The sequence below is a fragment of the Delphinus delphis genome, chromosome 21 (genome assembly GCF_949987515.2).
Source record: "Delphinus delphis chromosome 21, mDelDel1.2, whole genome shotgun sequence".
NCBI lineage: Eukaryota > Metazoa > Chordata > Mammalia > Artiodactyla > Delphinidae > Delphinus > Delphinus delphis.
Genome location: NC_082703.1, coordinates 5,099,588 through 5,122,213, shown reverse-complemented (window position 1 = coordinate 5,122,213; position 22,626 = coordinate 5,099,588). Strand labels below are relative to the sequence as shown.

The 22,626-nt window shown below is 34.5% G+C and overlaps 2 protein-coding genes across 4 annotated transcripts in view; one reads left to right on the top strand and one right to left on the bottom strand.

Moving 5' to 3' along the window:
- Nucleotides 1-8,976, top strand: part of LOC132417749 (disintegrin and metalloproteinase domain-containing protein 5-like) — a 143,994-nt gene extending 135,018 nt beyond the window's left edge. Inside the window, exon 19 of the mRNA XM_060001526.1 lies at nt 8,935-8,976. Within this exon, the coding sequence (XP_059857509.1) occupies nt 8,935-8,954 (20 nt within the window). The 3' untranslated portion in view covers nt 8,955-8,976. The remainder of the gene's footprint in view (nt 1-8,934) is intronic.
- The window catches only part of ADAM2 (ADAM metallopeptidase domain 2), a 79,185-nt gene continuing 59,351 nt past the window's right edge, over nt 2,793-22,626 (bottom strand). For 2 of the 3 annotated variants that reach the window (XM_060001527.1, XM_060001528.1), the window contains 6 exons: nt 19,706-19,811; nt 12,989-13,172; nt 8,948-9,025; nt 8,583-8,715; nt 4,008-4,167; nt 2,793-2,826 (listed from right to left, as the gene is read on the bottom strand). In XM_060001527.1, the coding sequence (XP_059857510.1) occupies nt 2,793-2,826; nt 4,008-4,167; nt 8,583-8,715; nt 8,948-9,025; nt 12,989-13,172; nt 19,706-19,811 (695 nt within the window). Of the gene's footprint in view, nt 2,827-4,007; nt 4,168-8,582; nt 8,716-8,947; nt 9,026-11,766; nt 11,774-12,988; nt 13,173-19,705; nt 19,812-22,626 lie in introns of all 3 variants that reach the window. The other variant, XM_060001529.1, reaches the window with a different exon arrangement.

Genomic DNA, 22,626 nt, shown 5'->3' with positions numbered 1-22,626 from the left:
GCTGCTGGCTTGATAGAATGGTGGCATGGCCTTTTGAGCACTCTATTACAGTGCTGGCTAGGTGGCAGTGTTTTTCAGGGCTGGGGCAATGTTCTCCAGAAGACTGTCCAATATATGATGCTGTTTCTCCAGTAACCAGGATTCATGGGTCCAGGAATTGAAGGGTGGAAAGAGGAGTGGCACCACTCACTATTACCCCAAGTGACCCACTAGCAAAATTTTTGCTTCCTGTTTCCCAACTTTAAGTTCTGTTGGCCTACAGGTCTTAGTCCCAGAGGGAAGAATGCTTTCGCCAGGGAACACAACAGTGATATCTTTAATTGGAATTAAGACTGCTGCATGGTTACTTCGGTTCCTCATACCTCTGAATCAATAGGAAAACAAGGGAGGTAAGGTATTGGCTGTGGTTAGTGATCTTGACTACCAAAGGGAACTGGACTACTCAACAACAGAGGTAAGGAAGAGTACGTATGAAATACAGGCAATCCTGTGGAATGTCTCCTCATATTACCATGCTCTGTAATTAAGGTCAATGAAGAACTACAACTCCATCCAGAAAGGATTACTAATGGTGCAGACCTTTCAGAAATGAAGGTTTGGGTCAGCAAAGCAGCTCAGGTGCTTGATGAAGTCAAAGGGAATGCAGAGTGGAGAATAGAAGAAGGTAGTTATAAATACCAGCTACAACCATGTGACTAGTTACAGAAATGCACACTGTATTTTCACAATTATATTCTTCTTATTTTGTTATGAATACATTTGTCTGTATATAAACATATTGAGCAAATATCTTTGCTTTCTTTCCTCTCATTCCTTTATCATGTATCGACTTTGTATAAATATTTTAAATTTTACATCGTAGTATTTAAGTTATAAAATATCAGGAGGAGAGTAAACATCACGCAGGGGCTTTATCTTCCTCTTCTGGAAAGGAATTAGGGCACCTTTGGTTGTATGCAGGACAGTTATATCACTTTAGGCAGAGTTATGACCTTTATTTGGAGATTAAGTATGGCTTAAGGAGATGCATATGGGTGCGAAGTTGACAAGGGGGAGACTTGTCATGGTTAATTTCATGTGTCAACTTAGGGATGTCCAAATGTCTGATAAAACATGATTTCTGGGTGTGTCTGTGTGTCTTGGGAAGAGATTAGTATTTGAATCATTAGACTGAGTGAAGGAGAGACTACCCTTACCAATTGGAGTGGGCATCATTCAATCTTTTGAGGGCTTGAGCAGAACAAAAATGTAGAGGAAGGTCAATTTGCTTTCTCCTATCCTGGGACACCCACTGGCACTCCTGGTCCTCAGGGTTTTGGACTCAGATTGGGACTTACATCATTGGCCCTGCATTTCTCAGGCCTTCAGACTCACACTGAATGACGCTACCAGTCGTTTCCCGGCTCTCCAGCTTGCAGATGGCAGATCTTGGGACTTCTTTGCCTCCAGAACCATGTGAGCCAACTCCTTTAATAAATTTCCTCATCCCTCCCACCCCCCATCTATCTATATAACTCCTATTGCTTCTGTTTCTCTGGAGAACCCTGACTCACACATTTATATTATTGTAGCTTCTTCTTAGATTTACCTTTTGCACTATGATATGTTCTTCTTTATATCTACTAATGCTTTTTGTGTTAAAGTCTACCAAGCTTTCTTTAGTTTAAAGTTCCATGGTATATCTGTCTTTTACTTTGAACCTTTATATAACTGAAATTGTCTTTTTTTTGTGTGTGTGGTATGCAGGCCTCTCACTGTTGTGGCCTCTCCCGTTGCGGAGCACAGGCTCCGGACGCGCAGGCTCAGCGGCCATGGCTCACGGGCCCAGCCGCTCCGCGGCATGTGGGATCTTCCCGGACCGGGGCACGAACCCGTGTCCCCTGCATCGGCAGGTGGACTCTCAACCACTGCGCCTCCAGGGAAGCCCTGAAATTGTCTTTTATAAGCAGCGTATAGTTGAAATTTTTTTCTAAATCTTTTTTTTTTAATTTTTATTGTTGTCTTTTGATTGGTTATGGACCATGAGACTATAACACAACCACACACCATTGCGGCTTAAAATATAACAGTGGCCTTTAATCATGGTATTGCATGTATTATACACTTTCCTTACCTCATGCCTACTCATTAACAGAGTTAATGCTTACTAACAGAATTAATATGAGGTAACTTTAAAAATAAGAAATATGTAATACAAAAACTCATAAACATGCATTCCTTGCAAATAAGTTATTTGTGGTATTACGTTATATATGAAAACTTTTATCTTTTCTTGACAGATGAAAGACATAATGCACAGGTTTTGAATCCCAGGTAATTAGGCAAGGCATGTACGTTTTCTTTTCCATTTTTCCTGTCCATCAGAGATAATTACTCTGGTAGAATAAATAAAGGGGGAAAAGTCACCTGTATGATCAATCAAGTTAAAAATGATGATTAATTCAACAAATGGCATGAGGGTACACTTATTTTGAAGTAGAGTTCTATCATGTATCAATAATTTATTTGTAACCAACATTTTGAATACACAAATGCTAAAGAATTAAGCATTATTAGAAAAAAAGAGAAAAGATAGCACTCTAAGACATATTTTAGGTGACAGATTTACCATGTCTATGATATAGCCTCAATTTGATTTTTATTATATGCAGCTATATTACCATCTTCACTTAATATACATTTATATTATTTCTATCTATCTAATACATTGAATTTTCTGTTTGTCTGTTTCTTCCTCTCATCCTAAAATAGTTGATACTTACTGTGATACCATGGATTCTTTGTTTTCCAGGCTAGTCTTTGGTCTCACTCTCACTTTCCACTTGCCTATGTATTTAAAAATAAAAATAATCATTTAAAATTGTATTTTCCTCAAAGATGGTTCTGCAAAACTCTGTACCATTTATCAGTATTGAAATAGTTTTGAATCCCTATCTGAGATCTGGGAGCAGTCACTACTTAAGAATATCTTACCACCGAGAGCACCTCTTAACTGGTAAGAAAGACTAATATGGGAAAAAGCAAAGTAATATAAGTTTATCTGGAAATGAACTCAGATCATATTTATATCCATGACATTATTAGCTAAATAGTTTTACACTTTTTTTTACCATTCATATTCTGCCCAGTTTTTCCACAATAAAGTCATCTAATATAAGAAAATTCCTTTAATATGTTTATATATTATCTGAATTATGTGACTATTTTATGTGTTACATATTACTTCAGCAATTTTACATAAACTTTTCAAAATATTTCTGTGAAATATATTCTCTTTTAATTAGTATTATCTTATCAACTTCAAATACTTCAATAAAATTCTTTAAATATTTGAATAAAATTCATTTCATTTTAATTAAGATGGAGGTCATAGATGTAAAACTCAAAGGCAGAAATTATTTTATAGCGATTTCCATGAAAGGAAATAAACCAATTTTAATATTTATTTTATTCTTGAAGCATATTTTCAGATATTTATAAGGTTATTTAATTTAAAAAAGTTTTTTCTGTAGATTAGCCATGGCTATATCTAGATTTTTCAGTTTTACTATTATATATTAATTTCTAACCTTTTCCAACTCTGCCTGCCTCTCAATTTATTTAAGTGCCTTAAAGCTTAACTACTCTCCTAAATTTCCATGCTATGTTTTAATAGAATAGTGTATGCAAAATTCTTTGAAATATGTAAATATTAAAAAGTAAAGTAATAATATTTAATACATATTTAATAATTAAGATCAAATAGTAAAAGGAGGTAGATAAACACTAACTAGAAATCATTTCTACTTAAATTTACCCTTAACACAGTCCAAGTTATTTTAAGATTAAAGAAATTTATTATTCATTATATTGATCATTAATATATTACATATTAAATTTCCATATAAAGATAAATATATAATCGGAATTATTACTAGTTATATCACCATAATGTTATTTATTGATAAGTTACTATGTAGGCCAACTAATTACAAAAGTAATGAATCTTAAATATGAAATTAATATACTCATCGCTTGTATAGTCCTCAGTTCTCCAATTTTCATTTTGGAAATAAACTTTTACCAGTGTAGCAATCAGTACACAGAGAATAATGAAAAAAGGAATGAGTAAGAAAAATGGCCATCTCACAGGCGTGGAATAGTAAACATTCTCAATATAGCGCCTGTCTAGGAGAGAAAACACCAGTGATTTGAAAGCAATTACCAGGAATATAGCAAAACCATTTCTGCATTTTAATATGACTATTAGAATAAAATGTTTAAACATTTAATAATTTTATAATTAACATATTTTATATGAAGTGGATAAGTTGACATCATAAGTGCTCAAAGTTAGACTCTTCTCTTACATAATAGTCCTATATTCCTTGCTTGTTTATTAAGAACCTTCTATTCCATGTAGTCTCTTTTCAGATCTGTCTCATAATACAGACGAAAGGGATTATAGTGTGATCCCAGGAAGAACTGAATTTTCCCTCAATACTCAATTTTTTTTTGTAAGAAATATTGCATATGTCATAGCATTTCAATGAAGTCCAAATTCTTTTCTTTTATTGCATTGGTATTTATTTTCATGTTTCATCTAAGAAATTAATTGCTTAGCTCAAGGTCATGTAGACATTTCCTGTGTTTCTTTCAAGAATAGTTTTAGCTTCTACATTTAGATTTATCGTCTATCACACATGAATTGTGAAGTAAGTTGTAATTTTGAGATTCATTTGGCCTTATGTGGATATCCAGTTGTTAGAATACAATGTTTTGAACTCACTTTCCTTTCCCGTTGAACTATCTTTGTACTTTTCTTGATTACTGTAACTATATACTAAATCTATATTATTCTAAATTTAATATAAGGCAAATAGACTAAGTTGTCCTTCTTTGTTGTACTTTTTCAGAGCTCTTTCGCTATTCTAAGCACTTTTGTGTGTATTTTAGAATCAAATTGTTGACACCTAAAATGTTGCATGCTTTTATGATTGGTTATTTTTATCTATAGATTTAATTTGTTGAGAATTGACATCTTGGCAATAATAAACTTTCCAATAGGTGAGCATGGCATATTTCTCCATTTACTTGTATGTTTAGCATCTATCTGCATTTTTGTTTTAGTTTCAGTCTTGCACATCTTTTGTTAAACTTATTCCTAATATTTTATATTTTGATAGTATTGTAGGTGGTACTGATTTTAAGTTGGTTTTCATTTACTGCTGCTAGTATATAGCAATACTATCCACTTTTAAACATTTCCTTTGACCTTTCGAAAGGTTTTTATTACTTCTAGAAGTATTTTTGTAGAGTCCTTAGGATTTTTGATGTAATTAATCATATCATGTTCAGTCTAATTTCATCCTTTCTAATCTTCATGCTCCTGATTTTTTTGTTCTTTACTTATTGCACTGGCTATGACTTAGGGTAAAATATTGACATGGTGAGAGCAGACTTCATTGCCTTGCTCTCAAATTTTGGAAAAAACAATGTATTTTATCATAAGATATATTGGCTAAAATTTTTTTGTTGATGCTTTTTATCGTATTGATGAAGTTTGCTTCTGTTGGTAGTTTGTTGCCTTTAAAAAATTCATAAATACGTGTTGAATTTTGTCAAATGACTTTTATGCATCAAAAGAGAAAATGATATACACTTAAAATATTCTTAATTTGGTGAATTGCACTGATTGACTTTCAAATGAATGCTTACATTTATGTTTATGAAGTATATTGTTCTGTAATTTTTTCTTTGTTAACTTTCTTTCTGGATTTGGCATCAGGGATATGTTTTCCTCATACAGCGAGGTGACAGGAGTCACTTCACTGCTACTTTTTAAAATGGTATTTCTTCCTTGCAAAAACTTGCCAGAATTAACCTGTGAAACCAAATACATCTGTATTTCTTGTTGCTGTTATTTTTGTTGGTGGTGATTTTCAAAAATCACAAATGCACACATCATGAAGTTTGGGCTTCTGATTTCTTGGTTATACCCTATGATTTATAATTCCTTTTCCATAAGGAGTAGCCCTTATAACACTTTTTACATTAGAGTAGCTTTATCAGTCTACTTTTACCCGTAATTGATTAGGACTTGAAGAACATATGTATTATCTTGACCGTTTTCAGTCTGACTGAGGTAATTCCTTAAAAATGTATGGATTTCTTGTGTATTAAATAAAAAATACACCCCATTAAATGAAACCACACCCACAAATCTTTTTAACATAAATCTGTCTATATTGGACTCTGGTGAGGCTGCTATAAAATAACCTATTTAACATTCATAGTAGCCTTACTGTTTAAGAGTTTTTAAGAGGCAGTCCAGTACAATACTTAGAAGGCTTTTTGTATATTGATAGATGAAGGTGTCTAAGAGGCATCACTTTAAGTTTTCCTGAGGTCTTAACAGAGGGGTTTACATACGCTTGACAATTTTTATCTGAGATCAAATTTTATTGCTCAGTATCTCAAATTTAGCTGTTAGCCATTTCTCACTTTAAGAATGTTTTGCTGGAAGAATTCAGGAATAAAAATTAATTTTATTTTCAAACCAAATAAATTCTAGCTCTTTTCAAGTAAAATAGACATTTTACTTGAAAACTGAACTGTTCCTTTATTAATAATTACTATCATCTTATATTTTATCATAGGTAACTTAAGTCACCCAACTTGGAAATCTTGCTGACCAGAACCATGAATTCTACTTTCCACATTACCACAGGCAGCAAGGATGCCACACAATTCACTACTTCATAATAAATGTCCTCATTTCTCCAACTTCTAATAACATGTTTTTAAGCTGTCTTTGAATTGCTCACCAACAGTCTTCTTGAGACAATGTCAACATATATCAGTAGTCATCAACAGTTTCCTGTTCTACCTTCCATGCACCACCCAATTCCAAAGCTAATGGCACATGTTTTAGATTCTTGTTATATAAATATAAATGCACCATCTGGTACCAAATTGTGTGTGTGTGTGTGTGTGTGTGTGTAGGGAGAGAGAGAGAGAGAGAGAGAGAGAGAGAGAGAGATTGTGCAAGAAAGTATCCCTAAATTTGGTAACTTAATCTTTTAATTTTGTGTGTCATGAATTTGGGGAGGGCTTAGTTGCATGGTTATATTTTTATTTTTATGTCTCAATGTAGTCAAATTTCATATACAGCAGATAATTTTCAACAGAATGAGTGTTCCAATAATGAGAGTTCGAAGCATTAGTATTCTAAAAAACCCAATCAGAATCTGCAGCAAAACCATGGAAGTCTCAGAATCTCACTTCTGTATATTTTACTGCTCAATCACGTCACTAAAACCAACCTGGATTCTAGGAAACAGTCTTCTTCTCACTGGGGAAACAGCATGCATGTGCATGGATAGAAGCAGTTAATTGCTGTTAATTTGAAGATAAGCTGACCGTTCCCACTAACATAGAAATAGCTTGGTGATACATAAGTATGTTATAATGTTTTTTACTTAATCTATTACTGCATGGTCTTAAATACTATATTTCAAATGCTGGAATGAATGTGGAAATGTTACGAACTAAGTCTGGCTCAAAATCTGCTTGCTTTGATTTTCTGTAAATATAGGGGTTTTTTTTTTGGTTTTTTTTTTTTGTTTTTTTTTTGCGGTATGCGGGCCTCTCACTGTTGTGGCTTCTCCTGTTGCGGAGCACAGGCTCCAGACACGCAGGTTCAGCGGCCATGGCTTACGGGCCCAGCCGCTCTGCAGCATGTGGGATCTTCCCGGACCAGGGCACGAACCCGTGTCCCCTGCATCGGCAGGCGGACTCTCAACCACTGTGCCACCAGGGAAGCCCTAAACATAGGTTTTTATATAAAAGAAATCTAGTCCTAAGCAACACTGGATCTGCCAGCTTGCTCTAAAATACATCTCTACTTTGAACCAAAATGTGTCGAAAATTATATTTCCTAAGCTCCTTAACCTTTGGTCTTCTAGTTAGATTTGGCTAATGGGATCCACTGGATAAAATTTGGAGGGCAAGAAGACAGAAATTGCCATGTTATTTAACCCTCTCTGTCTCCAGCATCTGCAATTGTGTCCCTGTATCCTCTACACCTTCACCTCATGCTGGAGAGTACCTCTAACCTGTGTTCTAGACCCTAGTGTATAGCCCTGACCACAGTTACATGTCATGCGAGATGGCTTAGATTCTGGTTCTAGTAATAACATCTCCATTTATTGTGCCTTTAGCCCTAAGAAGTGGTAGTGGATTCCTGTGTTGCTAATCTCTGGTTGCCTCACTGTTCTCTGATTGGCTTTTATCTCTGCCGTTGTGTGTTACCCCATGCCTTGTATTGAATTCCTTCTGTATGAAAGGCTAAAGTGATTTCTATTTTCGTGCCTGGGCCTTCACTGACATACCTTATTTATAACATATATTTAATATGTTATAACACATTAGTCTCTGGAAGGAAAACATAAATTAAATAGCCATATATGGTGTATTATTTTATGTCCAAACATAATCTAAATATAAATTGGTAGACAAAATACTTATTTTATTAAATTTAATACATTAAAATGTTATTTTAATTATAATTTCAATTGAAATCAGTATCAATCAATACTTACCAGGTAGGCCTGGTACTGAGGGTGGAAAGTTGCCACTGTCAATACTCCCACCTTCCCATGACTCTAGTGAAGCTAGGCAATTTGGAGGTAAATATGTAGGGTTACAGTGACAGTGCCTTTTATTATTACATAGCTGAAACAGGAGAAATATCATAAATAGCTAAAATTATTTGTGTTCACTTAAAATTTTGAAATAATAGCTAGGTCAGATAAGGCTGATTTTCTTACATGGTTTATGAATATGACTGTGTGTGTGTGTGTGTGTGTGTGTGTGTGTGTGTGTGTGTGTGTGTTTAGCTGTGCATTTGCTTTCCAAATATCAGCCTCAATGATTTCTATTCTTGTCTTATAGTGCTGATACTTACACCTTGATTGTGGCATTTTTCTGGAGTACAGTCGTAATTCAAGAATGAAGAATCTACACATTTCTTATTTTTGCAAACCTAAAAAGGAGATATCCCAAAGTAAGTTAACTGTACCAACATCTGTATTTGGCATCTAATTAAAAGGATTCCTTATTATACTGACATAAGAGGTATTCATTTAATAATAAATATTAATATACTAACAATAAGTGATTAATTCATAGTGCTATTATGTTTTCAGCACTAGATGGGACTGATTATCTGAAAATAAATAAAACAATAAAAACATCTTCCCTGCTTATACTGGGATAGGAAGTACAGACATGAAATAAGTAACAGTAAAGGTAAATGTGTAATAAATACTATAATAAAATAGTTTTATGAAATAATAAAAACACAGAATTTGTCTAATATATGAGGACAGTGAAACTTTTTTATTGAGCTCTGATGTTGAACATGACTTAATCAAGCATAGAAATGAAAGACAAAGTACTTATAGAAAAAGAATAAGTATTCAGAATGACCCTACATCATATCTATTATGAAACTGTTAAGAAATATTTAGGGAAGTTCAGTTGTTACACAAAGAACAGCCATTCAAACATTAATTAACTAAATATTTGAGTCTTACGATGTGCCTGGCCCTGAGAACACAGCAGTGAACAACAACAAAACTCATGTTGCTCATATTGCAGTAAAAGATACAGAAACACACACACAACAAAAAATCTATACATGATGTGACAGAGGTTATTATGGAGGGTTTGTCTGTGTCTTATAGTCTTAATCAGAAAATTGGTCTATAACCTATAAGCAATTGGCGGTGTTTAGAGATTTAATTGGAAGATGGAAAGCTGATAAAAGGAGGTTTTGAAAAAGAGAATGTAAAAGGCAAGAGAAAATATAGAAAGACAAACTAGAATAACATTACAGTAGTCCAGAAAAATGACAACCATAGAGTGAAATTGAGTGGTAGTAGTGTTGATGAAAAACAGTGGTTGTGTTTGAGACAGAGTTAAATAGTTTGATCCACCTAAGTTTAGTGATAGATTGTATATAAAGGATGAAAAGAGAGATGGAGCAATGACACCAAGGTCTCTGGTATGTCTAACTTTCTTGGTTGTGGTACAAGTAATGGAATAAGAAAGCTAAGCATAAAGCTCAAAAGTTTAGAAATATTATTTTTTGAGACTTCTTTTTACTTGTAATATCAAATAATACTATGCACTTGAGATAAAATAAAAATTATTTTTAGGCACAGAAAATGTGAAACAATGTGATTCCACAAAAGTAACCAAAACCTGAAGCCAGCATTCCTCCCATGGTCATCAATGGCTAAGGATGTAGTATTTAAGTGATTATATGCACCGTACACCAGTGACAGAATTAAAAGCAGGTTTTACCAAATCCTGAAAAAATAATCTGGAGGGCAACATCAGCAAAATGGTGCACTAGGAAGTCCCAAGTCTTGTTCTCCTTTAGAGATCCTAGAAGAAGAAGATGAAGAAGGAGGAGGAGGGGAAGGAGGGGGGGAGGGGGAGAAGGACTGGCTAAAGCAACCCATAGGAGCTCTGGAAGCCGTCAGAGGTCTGCTGCAGCTAAGCAAATGCCCAAACAAACAAACAAAAAGCCACAATCAAAATGTTAGAAAGTTTTGTAGTATTTTGCTCAAACCTTGTCCCACTACTTTTTGGGCATGCCATAGTCTTGGTCTGGAGGAGACAGCAGCTGAGTTTCCAATTCCCTCCCTTGAACTGAATGGAGTAGAGGACACCTTATTTTCAATATTGTAACCTGTCTGGGAACTGCCTGAAGACTGGTCTCTGTTCCACCTAATTCAGATCTCAGATGGACACTGCCCAGGAAAACTGCAGGGAAACTAAGACTTGTAGACATTTGGAGCAGAGAGAATGGGTGGAAACATACAATAGACCATCTAAGACTCCAAGGCAACCCTGGCATGAGACTATTTGGAAAAACAAGACATTAAAAAACATACATGTATGTGGGGAATAAGAAAAGCCACAAAAAGACCCAGGAAAGATGCATATTCACAGAGATCTCAGAGACCACAAGCTTTCTCCTCAGGCTACTCCCAAGGCTCAGAGCACACCCAAGAAATTAGAAAAGGACTACGCTGGCACGGAGCCAGACTGCAAACAGTGGGAGAAATGGCTGTTTTTCAAAAGTCCAGTTTTTAACCAAAAAATCACATGCTATAAAAAGAAACAGGAGAAAAAGGAGGAAAGAATATGCAATGGAGATAAAACAGTATCACCAACAAGTAGTGCTGGGAAAACTGGACAGCCACATGTAAAACAATAAGATTAGAACAATCCCTCACAACATTTACAAAAATAAACTCAAAATGGTTTAAAGACCTAAATGTAAGGCCTGTAGCCATAAGACTCTTAGAAGAGAACATAGGTGGGATACATTTTGACATAAATTGTAGCAATATTTTCTTGGATCAGTTTCCTAAGACAAAAGAAGTAAAATCAAAACTAAACAAATGGGATCTAATTAAACTTAAAAGCTTTTGCACAGCAAAGGAAACTATCAACAAAACAAAAAGAAACCTATGGAATCGGAGAAAATATTTGCTAATTATGCAACTAACAAGATGTTAATATCCAAAATATATAGACAGCTCATTCAATACAATATCAAAACAAAAACAAAACAGTTAAAAAATGGGCAGTAGACTGAATAGACATATTTCCATAGAAGATATAAAGATGGCCCACGGGCTCATGAAAAGATGTTCAACATCGCTAATTATTAGAGAGATGCAAATCAAAAACACAATGAGGTATCACCTCACACCTCTTTGAATGGCTCTCATCAAAAAGTCTACAAATAACAAACATTGGGGAGAATGTGGAGAAAAGGGAACCCTTGTACACTTTTGCTGGCAATGCAAATTGGTACAACCACTATGGAAAACACTATGGATGTTCCTTAAAAAAGTAAAAATAGAATTACCATACAACCCAGCAATCCCACTCCTGGGTATACATCTGGAAAAAAGAAAGACACTAATTCAAAAAGATACATGTTCCCCAATGTTCACAGCAGCACTATTTACAATAGCCAAGGCTCAGAAGCAACTCAAGTGCCCATCAACAGACTACTGCATTTAAAAATGTGATTTTTAAATATATATATGTATATATATTTATAAATTTATATAATGGAATATTACTCAGCCATAAAAAAGAATGAAATACTGTTATTTGCAGTAATGTGGGTGGGCTTAAAGAAAATTATGCTTAGTGAAATAAGTCAAAGAGAAAGTCAAATACTATATGATATCACTTATATGTGGAAACTTAAAAAGAATGCAAAGGAATATATATATGCAAAACTGAAACAGATATAGAAAACAAACCTATGGTTGCCAAAGGGGAGATCAAAGTGGGGAGGGACAAATTAGGGGTATGGGATTAACAGATGCAAAGTGGTATATATAAAATAGATAGGCAACAAAGATATACTGTATAGCACAGGGAATTATACCCATTATCTTGTAATAACCTATAATGGAATATAATCTGCAAAAATACTGAATCACTATGCTGTACACCTGAAACTAACACAATATTGTAAATCAATTATACTTCAAATAATAAAAAGAGTTGATGGAAGGTTCATGAAAATGGAGAGTACTTATATCTCAGATTTATATGCCTTTGATTGATTTTTCCTTTACTCTGTGAATCCTTTATTATTTTCATCACTAAAATGGGCATATGTTACTTTAACTGCTATTTTAAGTAAGTATATCAAAATATAATTCATGACATTAAAAATACTCCCTGTGTAACATGAGATAATTAATAAAACAGTTAATACATATGACTTCCATGAAAAAAGTACTAAATAGCCAATGAAATATTCATAGTGATAATATCTCATTTTCAAAACTTTCTACTTTCTTATTTTTTGAAATTAAATGTGCACTTAAGTTATGAGAAAAATACCAAATATGCATTTAAAATTTGAAATTAGGAAATTAGTTGGTAATAAAAGACTACATACCTTATTTAGACCACAAACAGTTCCATCTTTTACCCACATGTTTCCGCTGTCTTTATCATCATATGCATATTCCAGTCCAACGCAGATGTTTCCATCTATGTTGCTATACAAAACAGTGGCATTTGGAATATTAATTATAATTCCTTTGTCATATGTACACAGTAATTTTCCACATCGCACATCCCTATAATTTACCAACAAATAAAAATCATTAGTTTTCAATACAGAGAAATATTAGAATATCATTTCTAAAGCAAACAGATTTAAATAAAGCATTAAGGGCTGCTAAAAGATGTATGCAATTAATTGTGCAACACCAAAAAATATGAGAGCCTTTCCTGCATTGTTAATAGTAACAACATCTTAGTAATTATGAACTACTTTCTATTTAGCCTTATCACTTTTTTGGTAACAATTCTTTATTCCTTTTTTGATTCTTAAACATGATTCCAAGCTTATTCTATTCTAAAAAATTAGTAAAATTTAAAAAATTACTGGTATGATTGGATTTCCTTTTGTGTTTTTCAAACATAATATGTACTCTCCACATCATGGGTCCCAAACTGACAAGACACTGAGGCATACACTCAAGAAGCAGTACATGCAATAAATATTAACGCTGAACCACTGAGATACATCACAACGATAGTGCATAAATCACAGACAAAATCATGAAAGTAACCAGAAAATAAAAAAGCATTAACAACAAAAGAACAGTAATACAACTTAAGACTGACTTTCCAAGAGAAATAATGGAGATCAGATTATTGAATGACAGACTCAAAGGTGAGACAAAATATCTAGTGTCTTCGCATTTTGTAGGTAGAGAAAATATCTTTCAAAAGGAAATATGGCATTTTCAGACAATAATTAATAAAATTTATCAATAGACGCCCCAGACTAAAGAAAATGTAAACTGAGTTCTTCCCATGGAAGGAAATTTATCTTAGATGTAACTTGTAGAAGTACAAAACACATATAGCTTTATCAGATTGAGGAAGTTTCATTCTATTCCTAATTAGATGAGAGTGCTTATCATGAGTCAGTTCTAGGATTTGTGATACATCAGGCACAAAATAAATTGTGTAGTTAAATCTTAACGAGGGGGGTAGGAGAGAGAGAAGATATAGGTAAATTATCTCCCCCCAAATAAGTATAAAACTGTGCAAATTTGTCACAACAAACATTTCAGGGCTATGGAAACTGATCAAAAGCAAACAACAAATCGAGAAGCATTTATGTAAAGTTGCCATAAAATCAGTAATAATAGTGAAAGGCCGTGGTCCTCTTGCCTGGGTCTGCTCCCATACACTCTTTCAGCTGTCGTTTTACCAGGGCAAGGCTGGACATTAAAACCAATAAATTCAGTGCCAGAGGGATCATCCTTGATTTGGTGCAGAGAGCAAAAAGTCTCACCCAGCAGCATTTTGAGTAAAAGTAGCAAATGTATTAGGGAATGAATGTAAAACCAGCAGCACTGTTAGCCCAAGACTGAGGTCACAGTTGAGATTCGGGACGGAGTAGCTAGAAATTGGAGCCATGATTCTGGAGAGAGTGGTTCCATAAAGGCTGGCTGTCAGCTCTCCTTACATCACATCCCTAGCTGGCTGTGAGGCTCCATGTATGTGCAGGGAGACTTCACAAGTCTCTATTTGTTATAAAGCAGAAACTAACACACCATTGTAAAGCAACTATACTCCAATAAAGGTGTTAAAAGATAATAAAATAAAATAAAGGGGGGAAACACAGAAGCTTCTCAAAGGACACAGAGAAAGCATTTCATAAAATCCAGCACTGAACCATGATGAACTGTCTCATCCAGCTAGGAACAGACAGAAACTTCCTCAAATTGATAGAGCTGTATGTGTAACCTACTAGTAGTATCATGGATAAAGTAGAAAGATTGAATGCTATCACTCTACAATCAGGAACAAAACAAACATTTCTGCTTTTATCACTTTTATGCAATGAGGCAAAGATTTCTTAGGTATTGTACCAAAAGCAAGATCTGTAAAAAAAATGAAGGGATAAGTTGGTCTTCATCAAAATTAAAATCTTTTGATCTTCAAAAAGTTGTCATTAAGAAAAGATAGAATTAGATATTTACAATTCATATATCTGATAAAGATTCTATTCTGATACATAAAAGAATTTTCACAATTCAATAATGACAACAAAACCCAATTTAAACGTAGGCTACAGATCTACCAAGACATTTTACCAAAGAAGATATACAAATGCCTTATAATCACATGAAAGGGTGGTAATTTCATAAATCAGTAGGTAAATGCAAATTAGAGCCAGAGTAAGATACCTTTTTAGAATGACACAAATAAACAAGGAAACAAAAAGTCATGACAATATCAAATGTTGGTGATGTAGAGAAGGATGTAGGGAAGCTAGAACTCTGATACATATTTGCTGGAAATGTAAAATGGTACAGTAACTCTGGAAAATATTTGGGAAGCTTCTTAAAATGTTGAACATATACCTGCCATGTGACCCAGCAATTCTACTTCTAAGTGTGCATCCAGGTGAAATTTTAAAATATGTGTCTACATAAAGACTTGCACCTTCACACTTGTTATATCCCAAGAGAAACAAATACATGGCTTTACAAAGCAAACAAACAAAATACTGCACAAGAATGTTCACAGCAGCATTGTTCTTGATTTTTTTTTTATTGAAGTATAGTTGATTTACAATGTTGTGTTAATTACTGCTGTACAGCAAAGTGGTTCAGTTATACGTATATATATTCAATATTCTTTTCTATTATGGTTTATCACAGGATACTGAATATAGTTCTCTGTGCTATACAGTAGGACCTTGTTGTTTTATCCATTCTCTATATAATAGCTTACATCCACAGCAGCATTGTTCTTAATGGCCTTAAACTAGAAACATTCTAAGTGCCCATTAAGTGGTACATAGTTTTAAAATGTTTATATCCACACCATATAATATTACCCAGTAATAAGAAGCTACATACTACTGATATAGGCTACAAAATGGATGAATCTCAAAAACATAAGTAAAAGAAACCAGACAAAAAGATTACATATTAGAGGGCTTCCCTGGTGGCGCAGTGGTTGAGAGTCCGCCTGCCGATGCAGGGGACACGGGTTTGTGCCCCGGTCCGGGAAGATCCCACGTGCCACGGAGCAGCTGGGTTCGTGAGCCGTGGCCGCTGAGCCTGCGCATCCGGACCCTGTGCTCCACAACGGGAGAGGCCACAACAGTGAGAGGCCCGCGTTCCACCAAAAAAAAAAAAAAAAAAAAAAAAAAAAACAAAGAACAAAAAACAAAGAACAAAAAACAAAAAGGCAACCTACTGAATGGGAAGAAGGTATTTGCAAAGGGGTTAATATCCAAAATATATAAAGAACTCATACAACTCAATAAAAAAACAGCCTCCCAAAATCAATTAAAATATCGGCATAGGACCTGAATAGACATTTTCCCAAAGGCATACAGATGGCCAACAGGTACATGAAAAGACATTAAACATCACTAATCATGAGGGAAATGCAAATCAAAACTGCAATGAGATATCATCTCACACCTGTCAGAATGGCTATTATCAAAGAGACCAAAAAAAAAAACAAGCATTGGTCAGATGTGGGGAAACTGTAGTAAACTGTCGGTATGAATGTAAATTGGTACAGCCAAATGGAAACCAGTATGGACTTTCCTAAAAAAAAAAAATTAAAGTAGAACTACCATAAAATCCAACAATTCCACTCCTAGATATTTATCATCTGAAGAAAATGAAAACACTACTTCAAAGAGATATATGTTCCCCAATGTTCATAGCAGTATTATTTAAAATAGCTAAGATATGGAAGCAACCTAAGAACCCAGCATTGGATGAATGGATAAAGATGTGAGATATATTTATATTATTTGTATATTATATATGTAATAGAGTATCACTCAGCCACAAATAAAAATGAAATGTTGCCATTTGCAAGAACATGGATGGACCTGGATAGTATATTGCTTCATGCTTCGTGAAACAAATCAGACAGAGAAAAACAAATATTGTATGTTTTCACTTATATGTGGAATCTAAAAATAAAACAAACAAACAAATATAACAAAACAGAACCAGACTTACAGATACAGAGAACAAACTAGTGGTTACCAGAAGGGAGAGGTGTACGGAAAGTACAAAATGGGTGAAAGGGATTAAGAAGTACAAACTACCAATGGCAAAATAAATAAGCCAAAGGGATGTAACATACAGCATAGGGAATATAGTCAGTATTTTATAATAACTTTGTATGGTGTGTAATCTATAAAAAATGTTGGATCACTATGTTCTACCTCTGAAACTAATATAATGTTTGTAAGTACTTATACAGAAAATTATAAATATATGCAAAGTTTCCATTATGTATTACTCATACTAACCAATATAAAGTCAAAAAATTGCAATGCATGCCAAAAAAGTTAAAATGTGATATAGGTGCAAATAAAGCACTAGATATCAATATCCAAATGACCCAAATATTGCAATTAGCAGAGAAGCACTTTATAGCAGCTAATATAAAAAGAGCAATGATTTAAAAGAAAATATAATCCTAACAGCTAGAAAGCTTCCTTTAGTCAGTATATGCTTTAGCAGTTATGAAACAAACTTTTGTGCTTCTGGGCTTGAGCATAGGAAAAAGCAACTTATGAATGTAAGATGTAGTTTGTATATATTTGTGGTGTCTGGAAATAAAATTATCACTATAAGTTCACGTTTTAAAAACAGAGATATAATACGTGGATATAGAAATAAATGTGATACATGTATGTTCTAGCTTTGTTGTCTGAGAAGACTTAGAGGTAATGGAAAACGGCAGAAATAAGCACACCTGGTTCTCAGATGTTTACTAAATACTCTTCTCTACTAAAAGGAATCTGGGCTACTTAGAGAAACAGCTGAATCCAGAACAAGGGTAGGAAAAATATAACAGGGGCCTAGAACATCTTTTTTTGTGCTGGAAAAATGTGTAAGTTTTTAAAGTGTCATACAGACTTTTGAAAAGAATATTGTGGCCAGCTAAAAGAAACTCTCACTAGCTCAAATTGAGACAATTTGAAAAAGTAAGTGTTAAAATAAATGATAGTAATATATTCTATAATATTGAGTCAAATAACAATTGCTGTGTCTGAACTGACATAAATAAATACACAAACATAAATAAATAAATAAAAATAATACTTCTTTCTACAATACATTTCTAGCTTAAAGGGGGAGGCAATAATGGAGTTAGAAAATCATCAATGAACCTTAATACTAGTGGGTGAAAGTTCGAAGAAGAACAGAACATGTCCATGGTCTCAATATTAACTCTCCCCATATTAACACATTAAACACAAAGGAAAAGTGTAACTTTACAATAGAGACCTAAAGAAAATTAACGTTACCAAATAATTTAACTTAAAATATCCAACTTTGAGAGAAAATGGCATGTACCTTTTAAAAATTGCACTTGACGGTACAACACCACTTCAGTGGCAAGCTTGCCAAAATTTACGACATGAATCTAATGATGAAAAATATCAAACAAACCCAATTTGAGGAAAATATTACAAAATAATTGGCCTGTAGTATTTTTTTTTAAAAAAAAAAACAGGAAAAGAAATGGAAACAAAAAGAATGTTCTAGATTAAAGTTTAACAAACTCGTGACTCTGGATTTGCTCCTGAACAAGAAAAAAGACCTATAAATACTTCATTGAGATAATGAATGAAGTTTTATTGAGAACTGTGGTTGACAGCTACAATAGAGCCATTAAAAAAAATAAAAACCTTTGTTCTCAAGAAAACACAATGATTTATTTAAGGATAATGAAACATAGTAACCAACTTACATTCAAATGGTTTAGGAAAATCGTTTTGAAGGGAGGAAAGGAGAGGAGAGTTAGAAAAACAGAAGGATAAAGCAAATGCGCAAAATGTAAACCACTGAGTAAAAGCTATATGGGAAGTCTTTTTGCTATTCGTGCAAAACAAGAAATTTTTTTTGCTATCAAACCAAGTTTGAAATAGTAACAAAGTAAAATATTATAGTAACAGTAGCATTCTAGTTCTAGTATATATAATTCTAGTTCTAGTATATATAATAATCATAGTAGTTAACAATTAACCCTCATATGTGTCAGTCCCATTCTAAGTGCTTTTCATAGAGTGTCTAAATTCCACACTGGCACAAGCCCAGTGACGTTAGTGAAATTGATATACATATTTTACATATCAGAAAAGTGAGGCACGTGTCCAAAGTCACACAAGTAGGTAAGTATTGGGATTAGTATTTGAAACCAAGATGTCTGCTTGTGGAGTATATGTACTTAAACACATTGCTTTACTTCCTGGATAGTAAAAATTCATGCATTTTTATCAGATCACTATGAAGAATGATCATCCTTTGTAAAATTAAAGTGACAGCATGCAAAATAAAACTGATCAGTCCTTCTAACTAATGGGTAATTAATGTAACTATATGTAAATTAAATGCTCTGTGGGATGGAACAAGGGATAGTTTGGATGTGTGAGAAAGATAAGTACAGATATTCTGTACTTGAGACATTTATAATTTGATTAAATATAGTCTTACTTCATGATCAAGTGACATTTCACTTACATGTAAAGTAAATTATCTCATGGTATTTTCAAATATAAAGCAATAAATAAAGTTTCTCAGATAGATTTCCTAGAACATACTTAGGATTACACTGTGTGTGCCCTGAAGCATCAGAGCCACAGTTCCCAGATGGATCAGTCTTAGAATTAAGTTGATCAAAACACTCTTGAGTACCAAAACCTGAACCTGAAAAATAAAAATTTGTGGTTAGTCATATTGAACTTACATTAATTTAAAATAATTAATGAGTACACTTAAAATTCTGAGATTGTTTACAATATTGCACAAAATAAGAGCATAATACAAAATTGAAAATAAAACCTAGTTTTAAAATCACAAAAAAACTACTTCAATGAAATATTTAAATATTGAAAGCATCTTGTCTACTATCCAAACAGATACCTTAGGATTAACTACAGTATGCAGTTTATCTTCTAATTTTTAGTAAGTCTAGAAATATATAAGTATATAAGAAACTTTTTTTAAACAAATAATTGACTTATTGGTCAATAGTGTTATCATATAAATGTGTTTTCAAGACAAATCATTAAAATAATATCTTATTTTTTTATCCTAATTTCCCCAGACCAAAAATTCTTGGAGTCACGGCTGATTTATTTTCATATTTACTATTCAGTCCACACACATTACGTGTTTAATTCTCATAAGATTCAGTCTACTTAAAGAGCAGGTTATTTATCATGACTCAATTAATTCTACTCTAATGGGAGGACTGAGCCAAAAACTTTTGATAGGGAGATTTAACTGTGAAGAAAAATGACACAGCATAAGAGGAGCCCCTGTGGACCCATCAGGATCTCAGTTGAAAGTCTTAGAGGCAGTAGTAAACTGAAAATAAGCAGTTGATTTTCATCCCAGAGGTCACTTGGAAACATAGCTATGTGTGAGAAATCAAAATTATAAGCTTAGCTAGGGAAGCAGGCCATTGGACAAAAAAAGGCCAAAGTTGGAGGATCTTTTATGACTATAGTGATAAAATTAGAGACTCGGGGGCCTCAACATATAGTATAGTCCCCTCTTAAGACATTTTCCTGCTTCTAAACATGTGAAGAGAAGGAGATTAAAATATAAGGAGGTGACTTCCAGAAAGCAGAGCATATTTTTCTGCAGTTTCTGCATTGTGATTACATACCTGCCTGGGGAAGGAGTCTCAGTAAATATACAATCTCTCAGTTGAAAGCCCTGGAGAGTTATGCCCTAGAAACAAGAGTGAACTAGATAAAGACTGAACCTAATCAAAACTCTAACTAAACTTAACAATCATTGGTTTCTGATTTAATTAAAGTGATTAGTCTCTTACTTCATATACTTAACAGAAGAAAAAGATGGATGTATCTATATAAGATTGCAGTGTCTATATGAGAGAAGCATTTAGAATGAAGACACAGTTTCTGTAAGTCAAAAATTGAAGAGGAAGACAGTGAAAAAAATTTTAACTAGGAATATGCCTTTATGTAAAATATTCAAGAAAAGATATAAAATAGAGACATCTACATGTAATTGAGTAGGAGAACCATGGTACATATATACTAAAATTAATTACAAAGGATATAAATCTTCAAGAAGGCAAGGTATCAAAAATAAATAAATTGAAATAATTATGGAGAGACAGTTAAATATAAACATACACCGAAAGTTAAAAATCTGTATAATAATACAGTATGTACACCACAGTTCCAAGGCACTCAGGAACACTAAGCAGAATTACGTGCACGCCCTCCACACAAACGCACATTCAAACAGATGATATGAGGACTGCTACAAACCGAAGACCAAAGAGTGTCTTCATGGCTCAAAGAGAAAAGAGACACAACATGACGGATTTTGCGTCAGAAATATGAAAGCCATGTGACAGCGGAGTAACCTCTTTAAAATGCTGATGGAAATAGAGGTTCCAATTCAAGATGGCAAAGTAGAAAGATCCCGAACTCACAACTTCCCACAAATACACCAAATCTACAGCTACATATGGAACAATTTCCGGTGAAGAAAACCTGAAAACTGGCGGAGTGACCACTTCACACTGAGCCAACAAGAGGAAAGCCACACTGAAGCAGGTAGGCAAGGCTGAGACACCACCTTGCTGGAAACCCATCCTGGCAATGGCGATCCACAGTTGGGAGGGAACTCAAAACGTGGAGCTCCTCCCTGAGGGGTGAAGTGTTTGGCTCTCACATCAGGCACCACAACTTTTAAGACCTGCACCAGAAAGATGAGCCCCTAAAACCTCCAGCTTTGATAACCAACAAGCACTCATGTCCACGAGACCCACAAGGCTATAGAGAACTGTGAAATGCTTCTGATGCGTGGTTTATGCTCAAGGGTCCTACAAGACTGTAACTACAGGAGACAGAGTTCTTAACTGGCTACCACACCCAGGGCACAGCAAGAGGCAGCAGTCAGAGGAGCCCAGTCTTTCTGGGTAAGAGGCCTGTCAGCTTATCTCAGTAGCTGTGGCCTGAGGGGCAGGCTTCTAATGAAACCCATGTCTAAGGACCTGCCCTAACCCTTCACAGAGACTTTGGTGGGTGAGTGCTAATGTCATGTTCTCACCCTGCCACACTCCAGAGTGCCAGTATTTCCCAGAGGGGAGCCTTTGCATGCATCCTGTGCTCTGGTTTTTATGTGTGGTGCTTCTCAGGGACACCCCTAGATCACCTGGCTCTAGTGCCGGGGGGGGGGGGGGGAGGGGGTTGCATTCCTGGGTCCCCTGGGCTGCTAACAATTAGAAGTTTTTAGCCCCAGGTCACAGCACAGGCAGCAGGCTAAAATGCAGGATTAGTCTTGCTGTGAGAGAGACCTCTTTGCTTTTCTGAAGCTCTGGCCTGAGGGGATGGCATCTGATTTGGGTATATAAAGATAAAATAAACAGGGTACAGGGAAAGATTCTGTTTCTCTGGTGGAATCCTGGCTGATACAGTTGTTAAGACAGAAGGCTCAGTGCTGTATTACTTTGGGGATATTTTCATCTTTCCTCAGT